Source organism: Sapajus apella, unplaced genomic scaffold, assembly GCF_009761245.1.
Source record: "Sapajus apella isolate SASKATOON/1434 unplaced genomic scaffold, GSC_monkey_1.0 scaffold74, whole genome shotgun sequence".
In the NCBI taxonomy this organism is placed as follows: Eukaryota; Metazoa; Chordata; class Mammalia; order Primates; family Cebidae; genus Sapajus; species Sapajus apella.
The window spans coordinates 6,799,328-6,821,465 of record NW_022437014.1 but is presented as its reverse complement, the minus strand read 5'-3'; the positions used below and the strand labels follow the sequence as shown (position 1 = coordinate 6,821,465).

Below are 22,138 nucleotides of genomic sequence, written 5' to 3'. Positions count from 1 at the left end.
CGTATTTCCTCCTGTGGGATGTAGGGACTGATCCAACTGGGGAGTTTGGGAGCTGGGACTCAGCTTGCAGGGCCTTCCCTTTTCGAAACTCTCACTTTTTCCTGGAACTGAGCTTACCCACAGGAAGCACTTGACCAGGGACAGAGTCTGTCTCTGTGGCACCCGTGGGGTGGGGGAGACATGGGAAGAGGCCTGCCCTGCACAGTACTGCCTGTGACTAGTGGGAAAATCTGTTCATTCTGAGATGCTAAAGAGGAAGCCTTCTTGGCCAAAGATATAAGCCACATTTTCAAGTCTCAGTATTATCAGTAATAAAGGTGATTCTCCCACCCGTTATACTGGATTACCTTCTCAATTGATTCAGAACTCAGGTGATCAAGTAGGGTATTATTTATTAGGCTTCATGAACACAGACACACACACAAAGACCAGCTGGTTTCAGCTGTCAAAAAAAAGCTATTGATATTTACAGAGATTCTATTATAAGTAGAAGAAATACTCTAATCTCAGAAACTGCTGCCAAGGAAAACAGAAACACAGTTGCTCTTTTGCGTAGGCCTGGGACCGGGGAGGTAAGAAATAAGGGAGTATGTGGTTAAGTGCCCTCAATTGCAATTCATATTTCCTTTGCTATTAAAAAATTCCAGGAGAAATGCTGTTGGGCCTATATTTGCAAGCGTGCACGTGCACACATACACACACACACACACACACACACACACACGTGCGCGCGCACACACACACGACTGACTTAAATCTACCTTACATTTATTTTTCTATTTAACAACTGTGTTAATTAAACATTGCATTCTTTTTATCCTAAAAAGAGGCCTTAGCTGTACTGACTCAATAATTTAACTTTGATTTATAAAAATGTAAATATAATTTTAACTATTTCTCAAGTAATCTGCTCTTCTACAAGATTCATGAAATGCAAATTCGTACATTCTTCTCAAACATTCTGGTCAATGATATATCTATATCTAAGTAAAACTTACCACACCCATGAAAAGTGGTTTTGAAATATCTAAATTTGCTCTCCAAGCAAAGAACAATGAATAAATGCAAAACATTCCAGTAAAAAGCCATACTAATGATGGATTCGGCCTGTCCCTACAAAAAATAATAAAAATATATCTAAAATATTTATATACATATACAAGAATATCAATAATAATATCACAGGACTGTAAGCTATTAGATCTATAAAAACTTTCCATTTTTAACTAGGATCAAAGAGAGATGTCAGTGTTTAAAATCTGAGTTGAAACAAATAACCAAAATATAGTAATAAACTTGAACTACAACTTGGGACTATGCAGTAAAGAAAATAAAGCTAACATTCACAGAAGAAATACAAACTACTAATTTTGTTAAATTTCAGAAGTAATCAAATGTATGCAAAACAAATATTTTCATGCTTGAAATAATAAAGATTTAAGAATGATAAATCTCAATGCTGGTGTGAATGCAGCAGTATGACACTACATGTTAGTACAATCCTTCAGAAAATTTACTTTAATAACATCTATATCAGGAGCCTTAAAAATATTCATAATCATTGACTCAGTTATGTGACACGCAGGCATAAATCTTTAAGCAATGACCAGAAATGTGAATAAAGATTAATCCATAAAAATGCTTTGGTATTAGTTATAATAGCGGAAAGAGTGGAAGCAATCTAAAGACTTCTCAATAGAAGATTTAAATTAATTCTCCTGTGGTCATAGGATGTTACTTAGACATTTAAATGATTTTAAGTATTTTTATAGTATGTAAAAATGTTCATAATACCATGTTTAAGTGTTAAGTAAACAAAACTACAGACACATACGCAAATATATATTTGCATACAAATACACACATTCAAAAGACTAGATAATAAATTAATTAATAGGTTTTATAGTGCTACATTTTTCAGGGTTTCTTTTCTCATCAGGGGTTACTTTTATCATCAGAGGAATTTAAATAATTGCTTCTTTTTAAGATCAGCACTAATAATCGGTTACGACAGAGTAAGAGATCAAGCCTGAAGTTTAGGACATCAAATGACTGCCTACTTAGACAGTAATATACTGCTCAATTTCTTGAAATCATTGATTTAGAATCAGAATAAAAATAAGAAAGCAATACATATTTATCTTAATAGATAGTTAGGAGACTCACTTATTTGAAGTATAAAATAATACTAGCAATGTCCTAAAGTGACATAATGAAAACATTAATTCATTTCATGAACACAGAAAAATAAGAGAAAAAGGCATTCTATTACTCACTTTCTTGATAAACATATGTTTGCACAAACTGCAAGGGCTTGGATGTTGAATGAGAGTTCGGTCCTCATATTTGTGACTTGAGAACTGCAAAAAACAACCTAACTTATTGTTGGCAGAAAACAATTTGATTAATTCCAAATAAAATATTCCTTGTAGGATACATTTGATTATATACTGAACAATCATAAGGGCTATGGTCAGATTTAAAAATTTTGTCTTTTAAAGTTGGAAGACAAAGTGCAACAGAAAGAGTTAAATAGTTCCAAGATGTTTTCCAATTGTAACATGTGGTTACCAACTTACTTAATTTGGAATAGGATCAGAACGAATAATGCTTCTGTATTTTTGATATGGGATTCCTGTATAGAATATCCCTGACTGGTTTGGTAGGAAGCTCTTTGAAATGAGTTTGAATTTTTTCCTGGTGGCAGTGTAGACATGGTCAATAGTGATTTAGCAACTGATAACAAAATTAATTCGAATAGCTTTCTGGAGATCTAATATGAAGAAAACAAAGGCCATGAGAGATGATTCCCAGCTATTCTTTTGCGGGTTATCATTTTCCTTACATGGCTTCCTTGTTTTCTAAATTATTTGTTTTGGTTCGAAAAACATTTAAGCAATCTCAGAGAAATGTATTTTTTTTTTTCCTACAATTAAACTAAATTCTTCCATTAACACATATGCATTTTCAGATGCTGAGTTCTAAAATAGCTTCTTAGTTCTAGCTGTCTCCAATTTTTAAAAAAGAAATGACTCTATCCATCATCTCAAAGAACTTTCTTCTCCCTACCGGCAATTTTACTGGAGAAAATGTGATACCATAATTATGGACACCACACAATGTGTATTTTACTAATGAAGACTCATCTACTATGAGAAGACATCCTTACTCATTTTCAAATACACTTGAAAAATTGATTCCAGCATGAGGCCCATTTCAAACCATTCTTCAAAAGGAATAAAGTCAGTCTCAAAATTAATTCTTGGAGATCTATTGCTTAAGTGTAAGTGCAAAAAGATTGGTCACTGCCTAAGGTTAGATTCAATAATTTCCTTGTACAGGACTGCAATTTAGAGATATGCATGGGGAAAAATTTAATTTGCTTGACTGAAAAAGGGCAGATGATTAGCTTCTATCATTTTGAAGGATTTTCTCATAAGTTAATCACGAGTTGCATTTTTCAGCACTCCTGCCCACCCGAAACAAAGACTAGAAATTCCCATTCAGGGAATGCTAAAATTACACCTTCATTCTACATGATGACTTGGCCCACAAAAAAGTATGAGTGTGAGTGGTCATCACGTTTGTCAAGTCTTTTTTCTGGGTATATAACCTGCTATTATTTTAATGTAAAGGAGGCCTTTAAGTCTCCCAATAGATGACTTTTACGTGCAACTAACATATGGTCTAGGATTACTCTTGAGAGTTCTTTGGAGTTCATGTAGGGTTTGCTAAGGCAAAACTATACTAGTTATCCTTAATGTTGTAACAATCTCTGGAAAGTAGATAGAAAAGAGCACATAGAAAAGAGTCCTTCTGCATGGAGCAAAGCAGAATACAGTAAAAGCCCAGAGACACTGACATGACTGTCTTTATCTTTATTTCATTTATTTATTTTTTGAGACAGCGTCTCACTGTGTCACTCAGGCTGGTGTACAGTGGCATGATGATGGCTCATTGGAGACTCAACCTACTGGGCTCAAGTGATCCTCTCACTTCAGCCCCTGGAGTAACTACAGGCTCATGCCACCATGCCTGGCTAATTTAAAAAAAAAAAATGTTTTGTAGGCTGGGTGTGGTAGCTCACTCCTGTAATCCCAGCTTTTTGGGAGGCTGAGGCAGGTGGATGATTTGAGGTCAGGAGTTTGAGACCAGCATGGCCAACATGGCGAGACCCTGTCTCTACTAAAAATAACAAAAATTAGCTGGGTGTGGTGGCACGAACCTGTAATCCCAGATACTCAGCTGGCTCAGGTGGGAGGATCACTTGAACCCAGGAGGCAGAGGTTGCAATGAGCAGAGATCGTACCACTGTACTCCAGCCTGGGTGACACAGCAAGACTCTTTCTCAAAAAAGAAAAAGTTTTTTGCAGAGACAAGGTCTCACTAAGTTGCCCAGGCTGGTTTCAAACTCCTGGGCTCAAGCGATCCTCCCACTTTGGCTTCCCAAAGTGCTAGGATTACAGGCATGAGCCACTGTACCCAGAGCCGTCTTTATTTCTGAAAAGAAAACTGAGCTTCCTGTTCCATTCCCCCAACTAAAAGGAGAAAGCCACAAAAGTCTCACACGTAAAACGAAATATTTAAAATCAATGGTGAGAACCATCAAAAGGTTATGTGAAAGTAGCTGATGGCAGGGAGATATTTTCAAGATATGATGTAAAGTGAAAAACAGCAGGCCAATAAAACAGTAGGTTTACTGTGATCCTACTTTTAAAAATAAACAAAAATCCTAAAAATATTAGAAAAATATAGTCTAAAGTATTAACAGATTAATAATAGTGGTTATCTCTACATGTTGGATTTATAGGTAGTTTTTACTTTCTTAATTTTGCTTACCTGTATTTTCTATAAAGATTATGTACCTTTTTTGGAAGTAGAAAAAAGAAGTTGTTTAAAAAGAAAGGAAGGAAGGATTGCTGGAAGAAAGCAAGCTAGTAAGTAAATTACACCAAAATCGTGGGAACTCATGAACTGCCTCACATATAAAGTTGAAATATTCTCCTCATAGTTTTTTTTCAAACAGCCCCAAGAGTTCCAAATTAGTAATTAGTTAGGACATCACTTTAGTGTTATAGAAACCTATTTTCTTCCAAAATTTTGTATCAAGTTGGTATGGATATCTTTCCACTTGTCTTAATCTGTAGGTTTTAAAGCAAATATTAACCCACTTTTCAAAGAACACTACTGAATAATATAGATGGAAATATATTTGCTTAAGCCAGCTCTAATAAGGTTGGATGTTAAAAATATGTAAGTCAAAGATAGAGCTTATGGCAAGGATAGCCTAAAGAAGTCATAGGAGACATTACATAAATTAAGCTCTGAAGAATTAAAAACCAAAATAACAAGAAAATAATTGTTCAAATTGTGCTGAATACAATGTTATAAAATGTACATAAAATAAAGACAATGTAAAAGCCAGAACAGACAATACGTTATTTATAAAACAATACTACACTGACTGGGTAATTTTATATCCAATTGAAGGTTAAAAACATTTTAGTTCTACAAATGCTCTATATAGTACCCTAATATTCTCATTCACTGTTGTGTTTATTGCTTATTTTAAGCTCTTACTGAAGGAGGTGCTAAAAATATTTGACGGTACAGTTGGCCCCCTGTATCCATGGGTCTGCCTCCGTGGATTCAACCGACCTTAAGTCAAAAATATTTGGGGAAAAGAACTGTCTTTACAAACATACACATATGCTTTTTTTTTTTTTCCTCTCCTCCCGCCCCCACTCCCAGATGCTTTTTCTTGTCATTATTTCCTAAACAATACAGCATAACAACTATTTGCATAGCATTTACACTGTACTAGGTATGATAATCTAGAGAAGATTTAAAGTATACAAGCAGATGTACATAGGTTGTATGCAAATATTATCTCATTTTGTATCAGGACGTGAGTACCCATGGCCCTTATATCCTCAGGAGGTCCTGTAACCAGTGCTCCATGGACACTGAGGGGCAACTGCAAATACCAACAACTGTTAACTGCAGAGGGAAAAACTACTGCTCAGACGTACTTTGCTACAAAGAGATAAACTCAGAAATCCCTAAAATCACTTAAAGGAACAGAGAATTCATTTTAAAAGAGTTTCAAATATTTCATACTCACAGCAGTATTTCAGACATACTGGATCCTACTTCAGATTTGGCCTAAACACAAAAGACAAATGTTTATTTGCACAAGCATTAAACTGAAACTTTATTAGGCTACTGTACTTTACCAATCTTAAAACATACCTGTGCGGGTTTGTTATACGGTTAAATTGCATGTCAAGGGGGTTTGGTGTACAGATTATTTCATCACCCAGGTAATAAGCATAGTACCCAATTATTTTCTTGATCCGCTCCCTCCTCCTACCCTCTGCCCTCAAGTACACGTATCCACGTGTACTTAATGTTTAGCTCCCACTTACAAATTACAACATGTGGTATTTGGTTTTCTGTTTCTGCATTACTTTGCTAGGACATAAACTCATTCTTTTTTACAGTTGTGTAGTATTCCATGGTGTTTTTGTACCACATTTTAAAAAATCCCGTCTACTATTGATAGGCATTTAGGTTGATTTTAGGTCTCTGTTATTGTGAATAGTGTTGTGATGAAGATACATGTGTATGTATCTTCAGAGCAGAACAATTTATATCCCTTTGGGTATACAGCCAATAATGGGATTGCTGGGTTGAATGGTAATTCTGTTTCAAGTTCTTTCAGAAATTGCTGCATTATTTTCCACAGTGGCTGAACTAATTTACATTCCCACCAGCAGTGTAGTAGTATTCTTTTTTCTGAAACCTCACCAGCATGTTTCTTGACTTTTTCATATAATAAAAGCCATTCTGACTTGTGTGAGACGGTACTGCATTGCGGTTTTGATTTTCATTTCTCTAATGATTAGTGATATTTAGCACTTTTTCATATGCTTTTTGGCTGTATGTTTAAAAGATACAGGTTTTAAATGTACAATGCAACATTTCTCTTCTCTCAAAGTCTTTAATCAGAGTCTTACTGAATTTTTAAAGAAGTCAGTGAAAACTAATTGGGACATCCTTTAGGAAGAATTTCAGAAATAATAATTGGCAGGCCGGGCACGGTGGCTCACGCCTGTAATCCCAGCACTTTGGGAAGCCAAGGTGGTTGGATCATGAGGTCAGGAGTTCAAGACCAGCCTGGCCAGCATGGTGAAACCCTATCTCCACTAAAAACACAAAACAAAGGCAGAGCATGGTGGTGCGCACCTGTAATCCCAGCTACTCGGGAGGCTGAGGCAGGAGAATCACTTGAACCCAAAAGGTGGACGTTGCAGTGAGCCAAGATCGCGCCACTGCACTCCCGCCTGGGTGATAGAGCAAGACTCTCTCAAAAAAAAACAAACAACAATTGGCTAGAAATCAGTTAAACTATTCCAGCAAAAATGATTAACATGTTAATAAATTAATAACCTTTTTATACTTCCATTATAGACTTTTCTTAAGCTCTTTATAGCACTTCGATTAAAATTCATTACAACTTCTTCATCTACAATTTCACAATTATGTATGAATAATATAAATTTCAAATCTAGAATGGTCCTCAGACAATATTTTTATGAAATAACCAACATAAGTAAAGCAGAGTATAAATGTAAAGTATCAAATTCTCTAAGTCAAAATAATTAATAATTTTCCTTTTTATTAATCTATTTCATGTGAAAATTTCTACATATAAAAAACATAGAATACATATCTAAGGCTTAAAGTGCTTTTTAAAAAATCCATAGATCCATCATTCATTTAAGAAACAAAACCTCATCAATATCACAAGGTATCTCACAAAGCCCTCAAAGACTTTTTCCTCATCCCACAGTAGTAACTACTACCTTGAATTTGGTGTTATTTCCCTCTTTTTTATAAATATATGGTCCTACCACTTTTGTATGTACCTTGATCAATAGATTGTTTAGTTTTTGCATGGTTTAGAGTTTTGTGTAAGTGGTATTATATGCTATGTACTCTTCTGACATTTGCTTTCTTAAACAGGACACAAAAGTACAAACCAAGAAAGAAAAACGTGATATAACTGTCTACATGAAAATAAAAAACCTGCTTATCCTTTCATTTTTCAGATAAGCTTTACTGTGACTACATTTCATGTGTTCCCCTAACATGTCTTAAGAAAAGCAAGGCCTTTTGCACTTCTTTGGAGCACACTGTTTCCATTTAGTGAACTTGTCTCTTATGAGGCATTGACAGATATGTCTTCAGTTTTAATAACTAGATACTAACATAAACACTGTTCATCAAATATGTAAAAAAAAAGAAAAAGAAGAAGAAGAAGAAGTGGTTTGGTCAAAGTAAATTTTAAAATTTGAGGATTTTTTTTTTCCTTCAATCTTTTCCAGATAGTTTTATTCACAGATCAAGTGCCCATAGCGACTCACTGCTAACAAGACTGAAATGCTTCAAATGTAGGTGGAAGACTTTTTAATGATTGCTATCCTAAAAAATATATTCAGGATATAAAACTATATGATGTCAAATTAAGTGATTCTGACTTTCCTCTAACTTACATCAAAGGTCATATTCCGAGGGGCAAGTTTGTTATATAAATAACCAAAATAAAAATTCGATCCACTGTCATTGATAAATATTGTTTTTGCAATCAAGGCCCAGGCAGAGCACCAAAGTTTTGCTACTTGTTTCCTTAGAAGGGCTTTAAATATGAATTTACCAGGCTGAAGGTTCCATATTCTTCCCTGAGAAAATGTGTCAAAAATCCTTGCAGTGTTGTCTGGTCTCCCCAGGTCCACCGGGCATGATTAAGGTAAGATGAGATGGGAAGGTGGACATAGGGCAGCAAACCAGCAGAGAAATACAGGCTCAACTTCAACAAAGAGCCCAGGGAGAGTTCCTGCATCAGAGCACATTGGGTGGTATAACAATGTTTATTTTAGTAGATTCATCCTGGAACTTCAAGAACATATCAAGGAAAACATCAAATATGTTTACTCAGAGCTGATCTCCCAATTTATATTAAGTTACCACAGAATACTATGTTAAACCTTCTGATTACTATGGATTACTAGAAAATTGCATCAGCCTGAACTCCTTTGCATGGCAGGTGAAAGCTGAGTGAAGCAAATAATATTAGCAAAGGCTCATGAGTATCATGTTTATTGCATCACTTACATTTAAAACCATGTCATGACAAGCAGCATTGCACAGCTAAGATAACCTGCTTGGAAGTGACTATGTGCTGTTTGGCTGATTTTGAATATGCCCAAAATACTATTCTAAGACCAATTCACTTCATCATCATCATTAGGAGTAGACTTCAACTATATATATTATTATCATTATGCGTTGACTATTCTTTCAACAATGATTTTGAACATTTCACAGAAATGTTTGGCATAAATGAAACTAGCTTTTATATATACTCCAAGCTCAACCAAATGCTTTTTTTCCCTTCAATTTACATACAGGATGGTCTATTAAAGAAAATTACTTGTTATATTTAACAATGCTGCTTCATATACCGTATTTAGGAAAATGTATTTCTCATTTGTATAATACTTTTCTTAAACAAAGGACAATATCGACAATGTTTTATAAAGATTAAATCCAAAATAATACGAATTCTGGTATATTCAATCAATTCTTGCATGTTAGAGCAAGATTCAAATACTAGCTAGTTAACTGGAAAAGATGGTCTCCTACAAATATCATATTTGGAAATTGCCAATTTTTCCTTTACAAAAAAGAGAAATCCATATGGGAGAATGAATACAAGAATCAAGGTTCACACTCACCAGAAGTAGAACAAACAGTTGATTTATATTAGCATTTTCAAATAAACATTCTTAATTGAAAATGAAGTGTTTTATTATAGTACTGATTTCATTTGAGATTTCTATAGCAGTAATGAGATGCATACAAAATGATGGCATGAAAGGAGTGTGAGAAATAATCTCACAACATGCCTTTGCTATTCTTAAAAGTGGTTTTAAAGAAAGTACATGCTTACTTTTGCAGTTTCTGCATATTATAAAGTTGAATTTAGAATGGTAAGATGCAGTTGCTGCAGAATTTTCCTTTTGTGTGAGAAATAAAAAGGGAGACAATGACATGAGAGCTATTGCAGACAGTTGGGGAATAAGTAGTTCACAGTCCTGATTGCACATTAAAATCACCTGGGAGCTTCTTAAAAATACTGATGTCTGGGCCTAACCCCAGATCATTTATATCAGAATTTTTTGGGGTAGAATCAAGTTTTAGCATAAATATGTGTATATATATACACCTATGTATGTATGTGCATACAGATACATATATACGTATATACCTACATTACTATATACATATGTACATCTATGTATAAATACACACAAACACAAACTAACTTTTTTTTTTTTTTTTTTTTTTTTTTTTTGAGATGGAGTCTCGCTCTGTCGCCCAGGCTGCAGTGCAATGGCATGATCTCGGCTCAATGCAACCTCCGCTCCCTGGGTTCAGGCGATTCTCCTGCCTCAGACTCCTGAGTAGCTGGGATTACAGGTGCCTGACACCACGGCCAGCCAATTTTTGTATTTTTAGTAGGGATGGGGTTTCACCATGTTGGTCCGCTGGCCTTGAACTCCTGACCTCGTGATCCGCCCGCCTCCGCCTCCCAAAGTGCTGGGATTACCAGTGTGAGCCACTGCACGCCGCCCAAACACAGACTTTTTAAAAGCTTCTCAGGTAAGTAAACATCCAGGGTTGAAACCAACTTGACTCAGGACTTTGTGCTCTGTCTCACATCACCTCACAGTGAAATCCAACTACCCTGTTACTTCATTGGTAGGCCTTATTTTCTAGCCTCTGCTTTTTAACTAATGGGAAATAAGCAGTCACAGGTCTCAAAATTTCAGCACTGTCTGGTAGCTCACCTCAGTACAGGGAAAATATGCCCTTAGTCCAGGATCCAAAATTATCAACTCTGAATCCTCCGTGTTTTACACAAAGTATATGCCTCTCCTTTCAATCAACGAACATGAGATATGAGCTGAGAATGCATCCCTCCAATGTTGTTCAGGTCAGAAGCCTGGGTAAGATGTCTGATACTAGAGGAAGATGTATCCATCCATCCCACTGACTCACAAGAGATATATTTGGGCCTCCTTCTCATATTCCATAGGAAAACTTCACTGAGTTATATTTCATATCTCCATTTTTAATTAAGGGTTTATATACTAAAAGGCCATATAAAGAATTTGCTGTATACACTGTTAAAGACACTGCCTGTTATGCTGTTTAATAAGCATTATATAAGGACTTACATGATTGACTTCACAAAATTCAGTGCCAAGGAAAAGTAATTTCCTGTCAACTGCTATGTTTCCCTTTTACTTGCCTTTTCTTTCTTTTTTTTAATTTTTTTTTTTTTTTTTTTTTTTGAGACAGTCTTGCTCTGTTGCCCGGAATGGAGTGCAGTGCTGTGATTGGATCTTGGCTCACTGCAACCTCTGCCTCCTGGGTTCAAGCAATTCTCCTGTCTCAGTCTCCTAAGTGAGACTATGGGTGCATGCCACCACGCCGGCTAATTGTTTTGTATTTTTAGTAGAGATAAGGTTTCACTGTGTTGCCAAGTTCGTCTTGAACTCCTGAGCTCAGGCAATCCACCTACCTGGGCCTCCCAAAATGCTGAGATTATAGGCGTGAGCTACTGCACCTGGCCCCTTTTACTTACTTTTTAATCACATCATAAAACTTTTATAACCTCCAGGTTACCCTTTTTGGTTTGCTGTTAAGAAGCTAAGAAGCAAAATGTGTTCAAGTATAGTAAATATAGTTATCTAAAGCTTTGGTATAATTATTTCTCATTTCTAGATAACAATTTTATTTATGTGTTTTCTAATTCTGAATATAGCCAGGTATAATGAACAAATAATAAAAGGATAAATAAAGCTGAGTCTGTACACAAACAAACAATATAGTAAAAAGACTCTAGCACTGGCTTTGTATATAGACTATTTTAGCCTCTGGGTGCTAAATCTCTCAATGCCTAATGAAGTCATTTTCCTATGTTGCTTTATATTTGATTTTTTCTTTCAGAGAAAGAAGAAATAACAATAAATCAGTTTTAAGTCTAGGGAATCCGTTTTGAGAAAACAGCACTGTTATTTAGCAGAGATTTTATTATTTCGTTCACAATAGCAGTGATGTCTGTTTTGTTGAGAGCTGACTCTTCAGCACCTGGAACAAGCAAATGGCACAGGGCCGGGACTCCGCACACAGCTAAATGAGTAAGTATGATGGCACACCACTCTGTGTCTTAGAATGTGTAAAACAATAAGAAAATTTGATATTGTTGCTTTAAGTCCTTTCAGCCTTCTTTCATTGAGGTGCTATTCAGAATCAGTCACAAAATTATGGAACATGCCAGATGCCACTGCAATCAATACTGCATAATTTCTGGAAATCCTATTTTTTTCAGTCAATATTGTTAGGCCCTAAGGTTGTTTATGCTTTACATGAAACCTAAGAAAAATTAAAGCCTGAAATTTTCTTATAACAAAAATGTTATATTAGACCTAAGTAAAATATTGTACATTTTTATTTTTCAAAATTCAAAAACCTACCTTCTTTTTTAAAAGTCGAAAGAGAATCCAAGGTATTATACACAAAACATAGAGGATTATTGTGTGCTGGTTACATAAGCTGAGGCCACAGCAGAAAGCACCAATTTTAGTTATCTGAAAATAAATTAAAAAAAAAAAATTAAGTAAAAAATTCACCTAAAACTCTAAGAACAATAATAAAAAGCCATTTTTATATTAAAACCAAGCATTTGTCTCATAAGTTAGGTTAAAAATCAACCTCTAAGACACAAGTAGTTATACCTTTAATAGTCCCTAATATTTATCACTATTATTTTTGTTAATAGTTTCCATGTTTGTCAAATAATTGCAGTTTCACCTTAAATAACTGTTTTCAAACCAGCTTTTAGAAAATCCTGTATGACAAACAGGTAAGTTGTTATAGTAACAGGATATTGTGTAATGCTTATTGAAGTAAAATCTAAATTGAAATTCAGCAATTGTTTTTTCTCCTATTAAACAAATATAACTTCTTTTATTTAGAAACCTGGTTATCTCTGTGTGATGTTTTTGAGTTTTTTGAATGTGCGTTAGTTTCATAATCGACAAAGATTCTCTCCTTGGCCAAATTCAAGTCAGGCTCCTCTGAACTTCTCCCAACTGAGCCTTGACTTTTGGGGTTCCATGCTCATCTATGCATCGTCCAATTTTAGCATGAATCCTGCCAAGTCAGTTTCACTAGAACTCTCATCCTCAGTATCTGATTAAGTTCTTCATCCACTACCATTCCCTAAGTGATGTCTGATCGCTCTGGCCTGCTTTCAGCCAGAATTCAGTTAAATTGGTTTAGCTAGAATCCCCCTTTACCCCTGATGTTTCCTCTCAGTAATTTTCTATCCACTGACTTCCACCCTGGCTCCTTGGCTATAAATTCCCACTTTTCCTTGTATTTTGAGTTGAGCCTGATTTCTTTCCCCTACTACAAAACCCCCTTGCAGCTGTCCCTACACCTGAACCTGATAATGTGCCTTCTCACTCTTTAAAAGGTGTACTGAATAATTTTTTAGGATAATCAGACATTTTTTAAGCCCAAAAAACCCTCTAATAGCATCACAGGAAACCACACATAAACCATGATGTTCTTTTGTTTCTACACTCTTGAACAACACAAGGCTGCCTATACTAAGATGATTTGGCATTTCCCAATGTGTAGATTCCAAGTTTTTAGAAGATAGTGTTCTTTCACATGTCAAGTGATTTTGATGATAGCGTTTACCTTAAAATTCATTGTAATCTCATCTGAACTACTTCATGTTTTACATTTGATACTCTTCTTTTAGGTAAGTAAACTACAAATTTGATCTTTTTTGGCAATTAAGGAGTGAGTCAATATACTATAATTTAAGGGAGCCAGTCCAGAGTTTGGCAACTTCTGATAACATCAACAAATGATGCTGAATTAACCAACAAGCCTTTCTTTCCCATGGGACACACAAGGGCATTCATAATCCTCTCATTCTCCAAAAACCTTCTCAACTCTGAGAGAAAAAAAAGCACCATGTTTTTATAAGGGTCGTCGTGGTTCCATCCATAATGAAAAAGACTGAGATCATTTTCTCTCTCAACATGCTAGATTATCCTGACAGTAATCAGAACAGAAAAATGGTATTTAAGCCAACATTAAAAAGAAACACATCTGTCTAAAAATTAAAACAAAAACTGATTTCACTTTGATCAAAATAGGTTACCTTTGATCTCTCCTTTGCAGTTGCTGCTTCCTCAAAATGTACAGTAAGAGCCATAAGCAGCCCCACAAACAGATTGTTTAAGCTAAAAACCTCTGCTGCAATGGACCACTGCCATGTTAGACGAGAAAATGAAAACACCCCCGCAGCAAGGATTCCTCCAGCAGATGAGCCAGAAAGTCTGCAAACACAGATAACATGAAATCTTCTTTCCCAACAAAAAGAACTAACTTTATTTTCCTTTTTGTAAACTGTACCAAGCAAATTATGACAGTCACCCAGCACTATTCCAACACATTATATGGTTGATACATTACCACATATAATAATTTCTTTCAACGGATTTTAATCAGGAAGTTCATATGTTAACCTATTAATGAACAAATAAACAAACCTATAGCTAGAATGAGGTTCAGTCCTCAGATGTAACTGCTAGGATTCACGCCAGTTCAGAAAACCTGAAGACACAGCAGCTAGAGAGAGAACAAACCTGTGTCATTTTATTGCTCTACCCATGAAGAAGGATGCTTCAGTTAAGACCTAAATGTTTGATTGCAAAAATTAATGAAATGAAAAAATATTTATTCAGAAAAATGCATTCTCACTTCAGGTAGAATGTTTGAACCTAGATACTTTCTATTTTCATCTCTTAGCACATGGCAAAGAATGTCTTGACCACAAGATTTGATTTTAATATCCTATACAGTGCAGTTCTTAGTTTGCGTTTTTTTCTTTAGACAAAGCTGAAGTTCAAACTAATTTTTTTCCTAAAGAAGAAGATAGAAATGTGAATTCCAATAACACCAGAAGAATCACTTAGAAACAAATTTCTCATCCATTAATGCCAACAAGCCCCGTACCTTCAAAACAATCAGGGATCTGGATCTCAGTTCAGAGACTTGATTTGAGACTGGTAGTGTGGCTGAATTTACTAGCACATATCAAACCAAAACAACTTTCCATTTCCTTATAAATCTAAAACTGAAAATGATAGCTATTGTGAAATGCCTATTTCTAACAGTGTTATAAAATTCAACAAGCATTACTGTGTCTAACAATTTCTATAGCTCCAAATCATTAATTTTCAACTATATTCTTTTGTATAAGAAGTTGCAGAGTAGTTCTACAGCTTTTAATCAATCACTATTTTAAAATGATTAAATAAAAATCTCAGTATCAGCAAACCTCTTTTTTCTTTTGAGTTTGTTTGCAACTTATTTCTCTTTTCTTTCTCTTACAAAAATCAGCAGTTTCCTGTTTCTTTCAGTTTCCCATTCTCCCAGTGATCCTAATTCAACACATAGCTATTTCTTCCTTTCAAATTAATTTCCTATCTACTCACTCCTTTCTATTTGTACTTTTACTGCCTTCGACTTATTTTATGAGTTCCCTAATTTGTCTTCTGTTTTTCAATCTATTCTGCAATATAACATCATATCAAGTTTCCTAAAACATACTCTTTATGACTACCCAGCCCAAAAACTTAAGGACTCTGTGCTGCTTTGAAGGATAAGTTCTAAATCAGCCAGCCTGGAATCTAGGCTTCCAATAAGCTGGATTCCACTCATTCATTATTGATCAACATTATTCTCTCCACCAATTAGTCAGGCTTATCAGAATTTCCTCCTAAGACACGCCTTACGCCTAGCACTATACCTTTGCTCATTCTGTAGCACTGAATCTAATGTCCTCCCTTCTATTTATTTAAATCCTACTTCTTTCTCAAATGTTTCTTCAATTCCTAGGTTTTTAGCCCATTCTGTAAATTCATAGTATTTAATTGTCTGTAACAATTAATTTAACATTGCTTTTGAAATGTGAATTGCAGTTAAACTTCATTTATATTGGAAATATCTAGTCCTATGCATCTGAAGGAAACTTAGTGAACGAGAGAACAAATTAAAATATTTCTAACATTTCTAAAGGAACTTCTGTGTTTCATATGTCAATATTATTTTGAAAGTCAGCATAAGATACAAGATTCCTTCCTCTACTTAAAATCGAAATAAGCATCCTTGGAGAAATGGCCAATTCTAGAGCTGGGGTAGCTCTAGCACAATATTAGTCCGAAACAGCTTGCACTGGAAAGTAAAGAAGTGCTCAAAGAATGATGGGGGCATGACAGAAGGACACAGGAGTCAACTTAAAAAGGCTCCCACTGGCCAAATCTGGGATAATTTAAGCATCAGAAATAATTATAGTAATAACTTCTAACTCCCTGAATACACAAAAATCTATGCATGTACTGAGGTACATAAATAGGTGAGAAGAGAATATTATTGGCCTTTCCATAGAAAATCAACTAATAACTGTAGAAAAAATGACTGAATTAGAAATCACCATTTGGCAGCCATCTTAATAATTATCAGTGAATACCAAAACTAGTGGGTAAAGGTTTTGGAGTAACAGAATATGTATAGTCTCAAGGCACCTCCCTATAAATAGACGAATTACTAAGGGAAGAATGGTAACTTAACAGTAATGAAAACTGTCAGACACAATCTTAACTACATGACCAAAATTAACAGCATCAGTATTAGGACAAATATCACATGCTTCCCAATCTATTCTAGTGAAAAGAATACAGCATCGCTTCTACAGTATTCCTGCAGAAATGTGTTACCTGAAACTAAGCAGAATAAAGTTCTGATATAAATGAATCGTCAGGAAGAAAACTCAACCTTCACTAATCTACAATGATTTTTAACACATTCTTTCACTCAGGAAGGCATCCTAAAGCATTCGAACTGTTGACATTAATCATTAGAATTATGAACTATGTTAACTGCCCTTTCAAATATTTCATAAGGTTTTAAAAACTGAAGAATATAAGGTAAAATTTTTGGCTTCAATAACATGTATCTAGTTACTTTAGATTACTATAATTAGGTACATTAGTATTTTACTGAAGACTAATCCCATATCGGCAAGGCCTATAATCTGAATCCTCTCTCTCCATCTCCCCACTAAGGTCAAGATGGTTTTGCAATAAATAATTCATGTACTCCTTCACCTGATTTTCCTCGGCATTAGAAAAATAATATGAGACCGCTGAGTAAAGTAGTAGAAGACAAGGTAACTATTATAAAACCAGTAATGGAAATCAAATTTAAAATCTCAACCTTTTTAGCATCAGATGAACTTGCTCAAAAATCAAACTAAGTCTACAGTAGATATTGCACACAAAAGCGTAGTGGATCTTTGCATTTGCTTGTTTCCCAACAGCAGCATATGAGGGTCTGATTTTTCCACATCCCAGTGAACACTCGCTATCTAGCTATTTAATTCTAGCCATCCTAGTTGGTGTGAAGTGGCATCTCACTGAAGTTTGGATTTGCATTTCCCAAATGGCTAATGCTGCTGAGTATCCTCTTCTGTGTTTATTGGCCATTTGTATATCTCCCTAGAAGAAATGTCTATTCATATCCTTTGCTCATTTCTTAAACTGGATTATTTTTCATTATTGAATTGTAGAGTTTTTCCCAAATTCCTTTTACTGTTTCTTCTCAGCCAACCACAGGCAGGGTCACCCGTTTGCAACCAAGAACCCTGACTGGAACACATCATCTTCCCTCTTTAGTATACTTCCCATAGTATTTTCAAAGAAACTGTGAGAAGAAATTCTGAAAATAAAATGCTCATGTTCTCCTAGTCTTGTGTGAAACAGGAGAGGAGGCACGCCTCTAAGAGCAGAAAGTCATGTGTACGTCCATACATAGGATATACAGAATGTGAAACATTCTGGAGGACCCATCTGTTTTAGTATTCACGTTTTCATACAATAATCTATATGGGGTAAGCCCGTATGAATTTCTTTGATTTCAATAGGATTTTCTAAGTCAAACTTTGAATGCTCCTTAAAATGCACATATTTCAACACACTGCCTTTATTAAAAGTTTACTTTATGACAGTTAATATGTGGGTTATTTAATGCTTATTTAAACGTTGACCAAATTGTCTACCATATCTGCCTAATCATCAACTCTCTTCACTTTGGAAGAAAAATTATCCAAATAATTTTTAAGACCTAAATGACTTTAGATTTTTTGTAAACAGGATGATAGACAATTTAAACAACAGATTCTAACATTCTTCAAAAAATTTGAGATGACTGAACTACCATTTATACGGGTTTACATTGTATTTTAGTCCAAGTAACATACACATGTTTAATAGATTCTATTTCCAAAGACAGATTCAGCTAAGTCTTCCAAATCGGGTTTTTTTTGTTTTTGTTTTTCCTTCATTCCTTATCCAGTTATGCAGCAACAAAAATAGACTGAAGATCAGGAGTCAGTTTATCAGAGCTATATGTATTAAGACTCCCCTGTTAAAAAAAAAAATAAAAAGCTAAAAAAAAAAAAAAAAAAAAAGGTACTTTATGCTAAGACTCAGAATCAATAAACAGTTACTTGCCATGTAACATATACAAACTAGTAGATTAAGAAGTTGAGACAGGCCAGACGCAGTGACTCATGCCTGTAATCCTAGCATTTTGGGAGGCCAAGGCAGGTGGATCACAAGGTCAGGAGACTGAGACCATCCTGGTTAACACAGTGAAACCCTGTCTCTACTAAAAATACAAAAAATTAGCCGGGTGTGGTAACGGGTACCTGTAATCCCAGCTACTGGGGAGGCTGAGGCAGGAGAGTCGCTTGAACCAGGGAGGCAGAAGTTGCAGTGAGCCGAGATTGCACCACTGCATTCCAGTCTGGGAAACAGAGCATGACTCCATCTCAAAAAAAAAAAAAAAAAAAGAAGTTGAGATAATCTGAAACATCTGTTGTGGAAAAATGCCACAAGCTCAGGAGGGATACATACAAGGTTATGTAGGTGGCAATTAATGCTCAGGTGAGTTTGAAGACTACAGAGACGGGGGAGATGGAGCAGCAGCATCAGTCCACACAGCTGTGGACAGGTCTGTAGCAGCCTGAGCCAGGCTTTATTATAATAATAAATATTATTTTATCCTGGAGACGCTGGATGGAGCCATCCTTTGGGGCTTTACTAGGTCAGAGGGACAGGAGGGAAAAAGGACAGAAGGAGAAGAGGGAGAGTTAAAGGAATGAATCATGGGGCCTAGATTGAACAGAAGAGGAAGTAAAGCCAGTAGGGGGCTAAGGGAGGACGTAAGAAGGATGAGCAAAGGGCTGTGGGTGCCAACTGTACCACAGACAGTGTGAGCCATCAGTGAAATGAGTAAAATGAAAGCTAAAGTCATACCAGGGACTGAAAGTAGGTTGGGGAGGGGAACATCAAATTGTTAGCAGATGGAACAGGCCAGTTAAGCAAGATTAGACTCTACTGTTGAAAGCAGCCAGTGATGGAACAGTTTTAAAAAAGCTGTTCTCAAAATCATAAGATTTTTCAAATTATTTGTCCTGAAAGTCTAGCAGTGATTGGTACACATGCATTGATCAGTCTGCAGGCTGGGTGCAACGTAGAAATAGAGGTCTGTGGCCCAGTGTTGTGACCTCACATGCATGCTGCTGTGACCCCCACATCAGGACACAGCATGTTGTATCTGTGATTTGCACTGACACATCAGCACATCAAGGGATGATGCCAGTAATGATTAGGATGACGATTTTCTGAAGACTTTGGAAGTCTTGAGTTAATTCACTAATTCTGTAAGAAAGCAGTCTCATTTTATTGCTCAAGTCACATTTCCTATGCATCACCTGAGCATGCTTCGTTTCAGAAATAAATGACCACAAAGCCGGTGGGCATCAGGGATGATTTCATGAAGACACATTTCAGATTAAGGGTGAGGCTCAGTATCAGCCTTACATGTCCACATCTGCAGCCTCTACTTCTGTTCTCACTCTAGCCTTCTACTGAAATTGTTCTTGCTGAGGTCCCCAGTGACAACAGGCTTTCTAAACCTCTCTGCTGTGTTGATCCCTGTTGATGATCACTCCCCTCCCTAAACACACTTTACTGAGTTGATGTCTGGGACCACAATCCCCTGGTGTTTCTTTTATGGCCCTGGATCTTCCTTCTGTGTTTTTTTTGAATGTCTCTTTTTTCCATTAATTTCTTTAAAGCTGGTTAGTGGCTAGAGTAATTTTATCCACTATCCTAATTTTAACTGCTAACCACAAACTGAAAAAACCAGATCTGTTCCCAGCACCACATTCTCCTGTACTGTTGAACTTAAATTATCTCCGACCAACTATGGTACACCCCAAAGCCAGTGCAACACTGGATGGCCCGTAGAACCTGAATGTCAACATGTATAAAATTAGTTTCTCATTCTCTTTTCTAAAAATGATTTCCTACTCCTGTACTCTTTTAGTGACTTTCATTATCTGCCTGGTAATTTAAGAGACCTGATAGTGATCATCAAAGCTTCTTTTCCCTCTCTCTGTCGAACACAACACATCCTGCCAATTTTATTTCTTAGTAATTTTTAAAGCTACTCTTCTCTCCATCCATAACACCATCGTCCCATTTTAGCTATTATCCTCACCTCGGACCCAAATCAACCCAACGACATGGTAAGCCATCTGCCTCCAGTCCTATACCCACCATTGCCAAAGACGTAAGAGATCCAAAACGTATCTGACCTCACTCCTATCTGACTCCAACCCTTTAACAACCTCCCCTTTGATGATAAAACATAATACAAGCTCCTCATCACATGACATAAAAAGCCTTTCATGATGCTGTCTTTTAACATAACACATCAAGCTTTATGTTTCAGCAACACTAAATGACTTGCAAGTCGCCATACTTAAAAGCTGTTTCTCCACTTCGTGGTTTCTTTGCAAATGAGGTTCTCTACACAGGTTGAGGATCCCTTAGGTGAAATGCCTGGGGCCAGAAGTGTTTCAAATTTTGGATTTTTTTTCAGAATTTGGAATATTTGAAGAACACATATCAGTTGAACATCTCTAATCAGAAAATCTGAAATCTGATATGCTCCAATGAGCACTCTCTTTGAACATCATGTAGTGTTCAAAAAGTTTCACACATTGGAGCATTCTGGATTTTGGATTTTTGGATTAGCAACACTTAACCTGTATGTGGAACACTGTTTTGCCTTCATTTGGCTAACTCCCACTTAACTGTTTACACTCAGTATAAGCATCACCTTTTGCAACTTTTCCCTGAAATATTTTCATGAAGACTAGGATACTTGCCCCTTCTCTAGGTTCTCATCAAATTAAATGCATTAAATGAGTATGAAATAGATTCTTTTATATTTCTACAAAAAAAAAATGACTGTGAGGAATATGAATTGTTCACTGTAACCTAATCAAAACACTATAAAGAAACCAGACTTGAAGAACTTAAAATCCTCTATATAATGTATTACAAAGTCAAAAAATAATTTTTGGACCACTGATAATATTAAATAACCTGTCAGCATATTGGTATATTTTTAATTAAAAATTTATCTCTCTCTATATATATACACACACACACACACACACACTCTCTCTCTCACTTTATGTACATATGTGTGTGTCCCTAGAAAAACTACTTGATTTTTTCCCATATATATTATTTTAGACATACTTTATTTTTAGTTTTTAATGCTCTCCAAATAGCAATGGTTTCTAAAGACCTCAATACAAATACAAACATTTTAAAATAATGCTTGATAAAATTACTTACACCATTATTTGGAATGAAATTTTTTTTTTTAAATGCAAAAAATTAAGACAAAAGATCTTTTGGTCTTGGAGTAAGCTTTGTTTAGGAACCATGTCCTTTATTATTGCTGTCCTTTACTATTATATAAATGGTGTCTTGTTAACAAACGTTATTAAGGGAAACATTAAAGAATTCATTTAAATTTATTACATTGATTTTTTTTT

The 22,138-nt window shown here is 35.6% G+C and overlaps 1 protein-coding gene across 5 annotated transcripts in view; it reads right to left on the bottom strand.

The window, feature by feature from the left end:
* TMEM260 (transmembrane protein 260) overlaps positions 1–22,138 on the bottom strand; it is a 75,439-nt gene that overhangs the window by 37,381 nt on the left and 15,920 nt on the right. For 3 of the 5 annotated variants that reach the window (XM_032251159.1, XM_032251156.1, XM_032251157.1), the window contains exons 4-9: positions 14,315–14,492; positions 12,609–12,722; positions 8,720–8,899; positions 6,125–6,165; positions 2,277–2,360; positions 999–1,113 (exon numbers count right to left, since the gene is read on the bottom strand). In XM_032251159.1, coding sequence (XP_032107050.1) covers positions 999–1,113; positions 2,277–2,360; positions 6,125–6,165; positions 8,720–8,899; positions 12,609–12,722; positions 14,315–14,492 — 712 coding nt within the window. The remainder of the gene's footprint in view (positions 1–998; positions 1,114–2,276; positions 2,361–6,124; positions 6,166–8,719; positions 8,900–12,608; positions 12,723–14,314; positions 14,493–22,138) is intronic. The other 2 variants (XM_032251160.1, XM_032251158.1) reach the window with 2 other exon arrangements.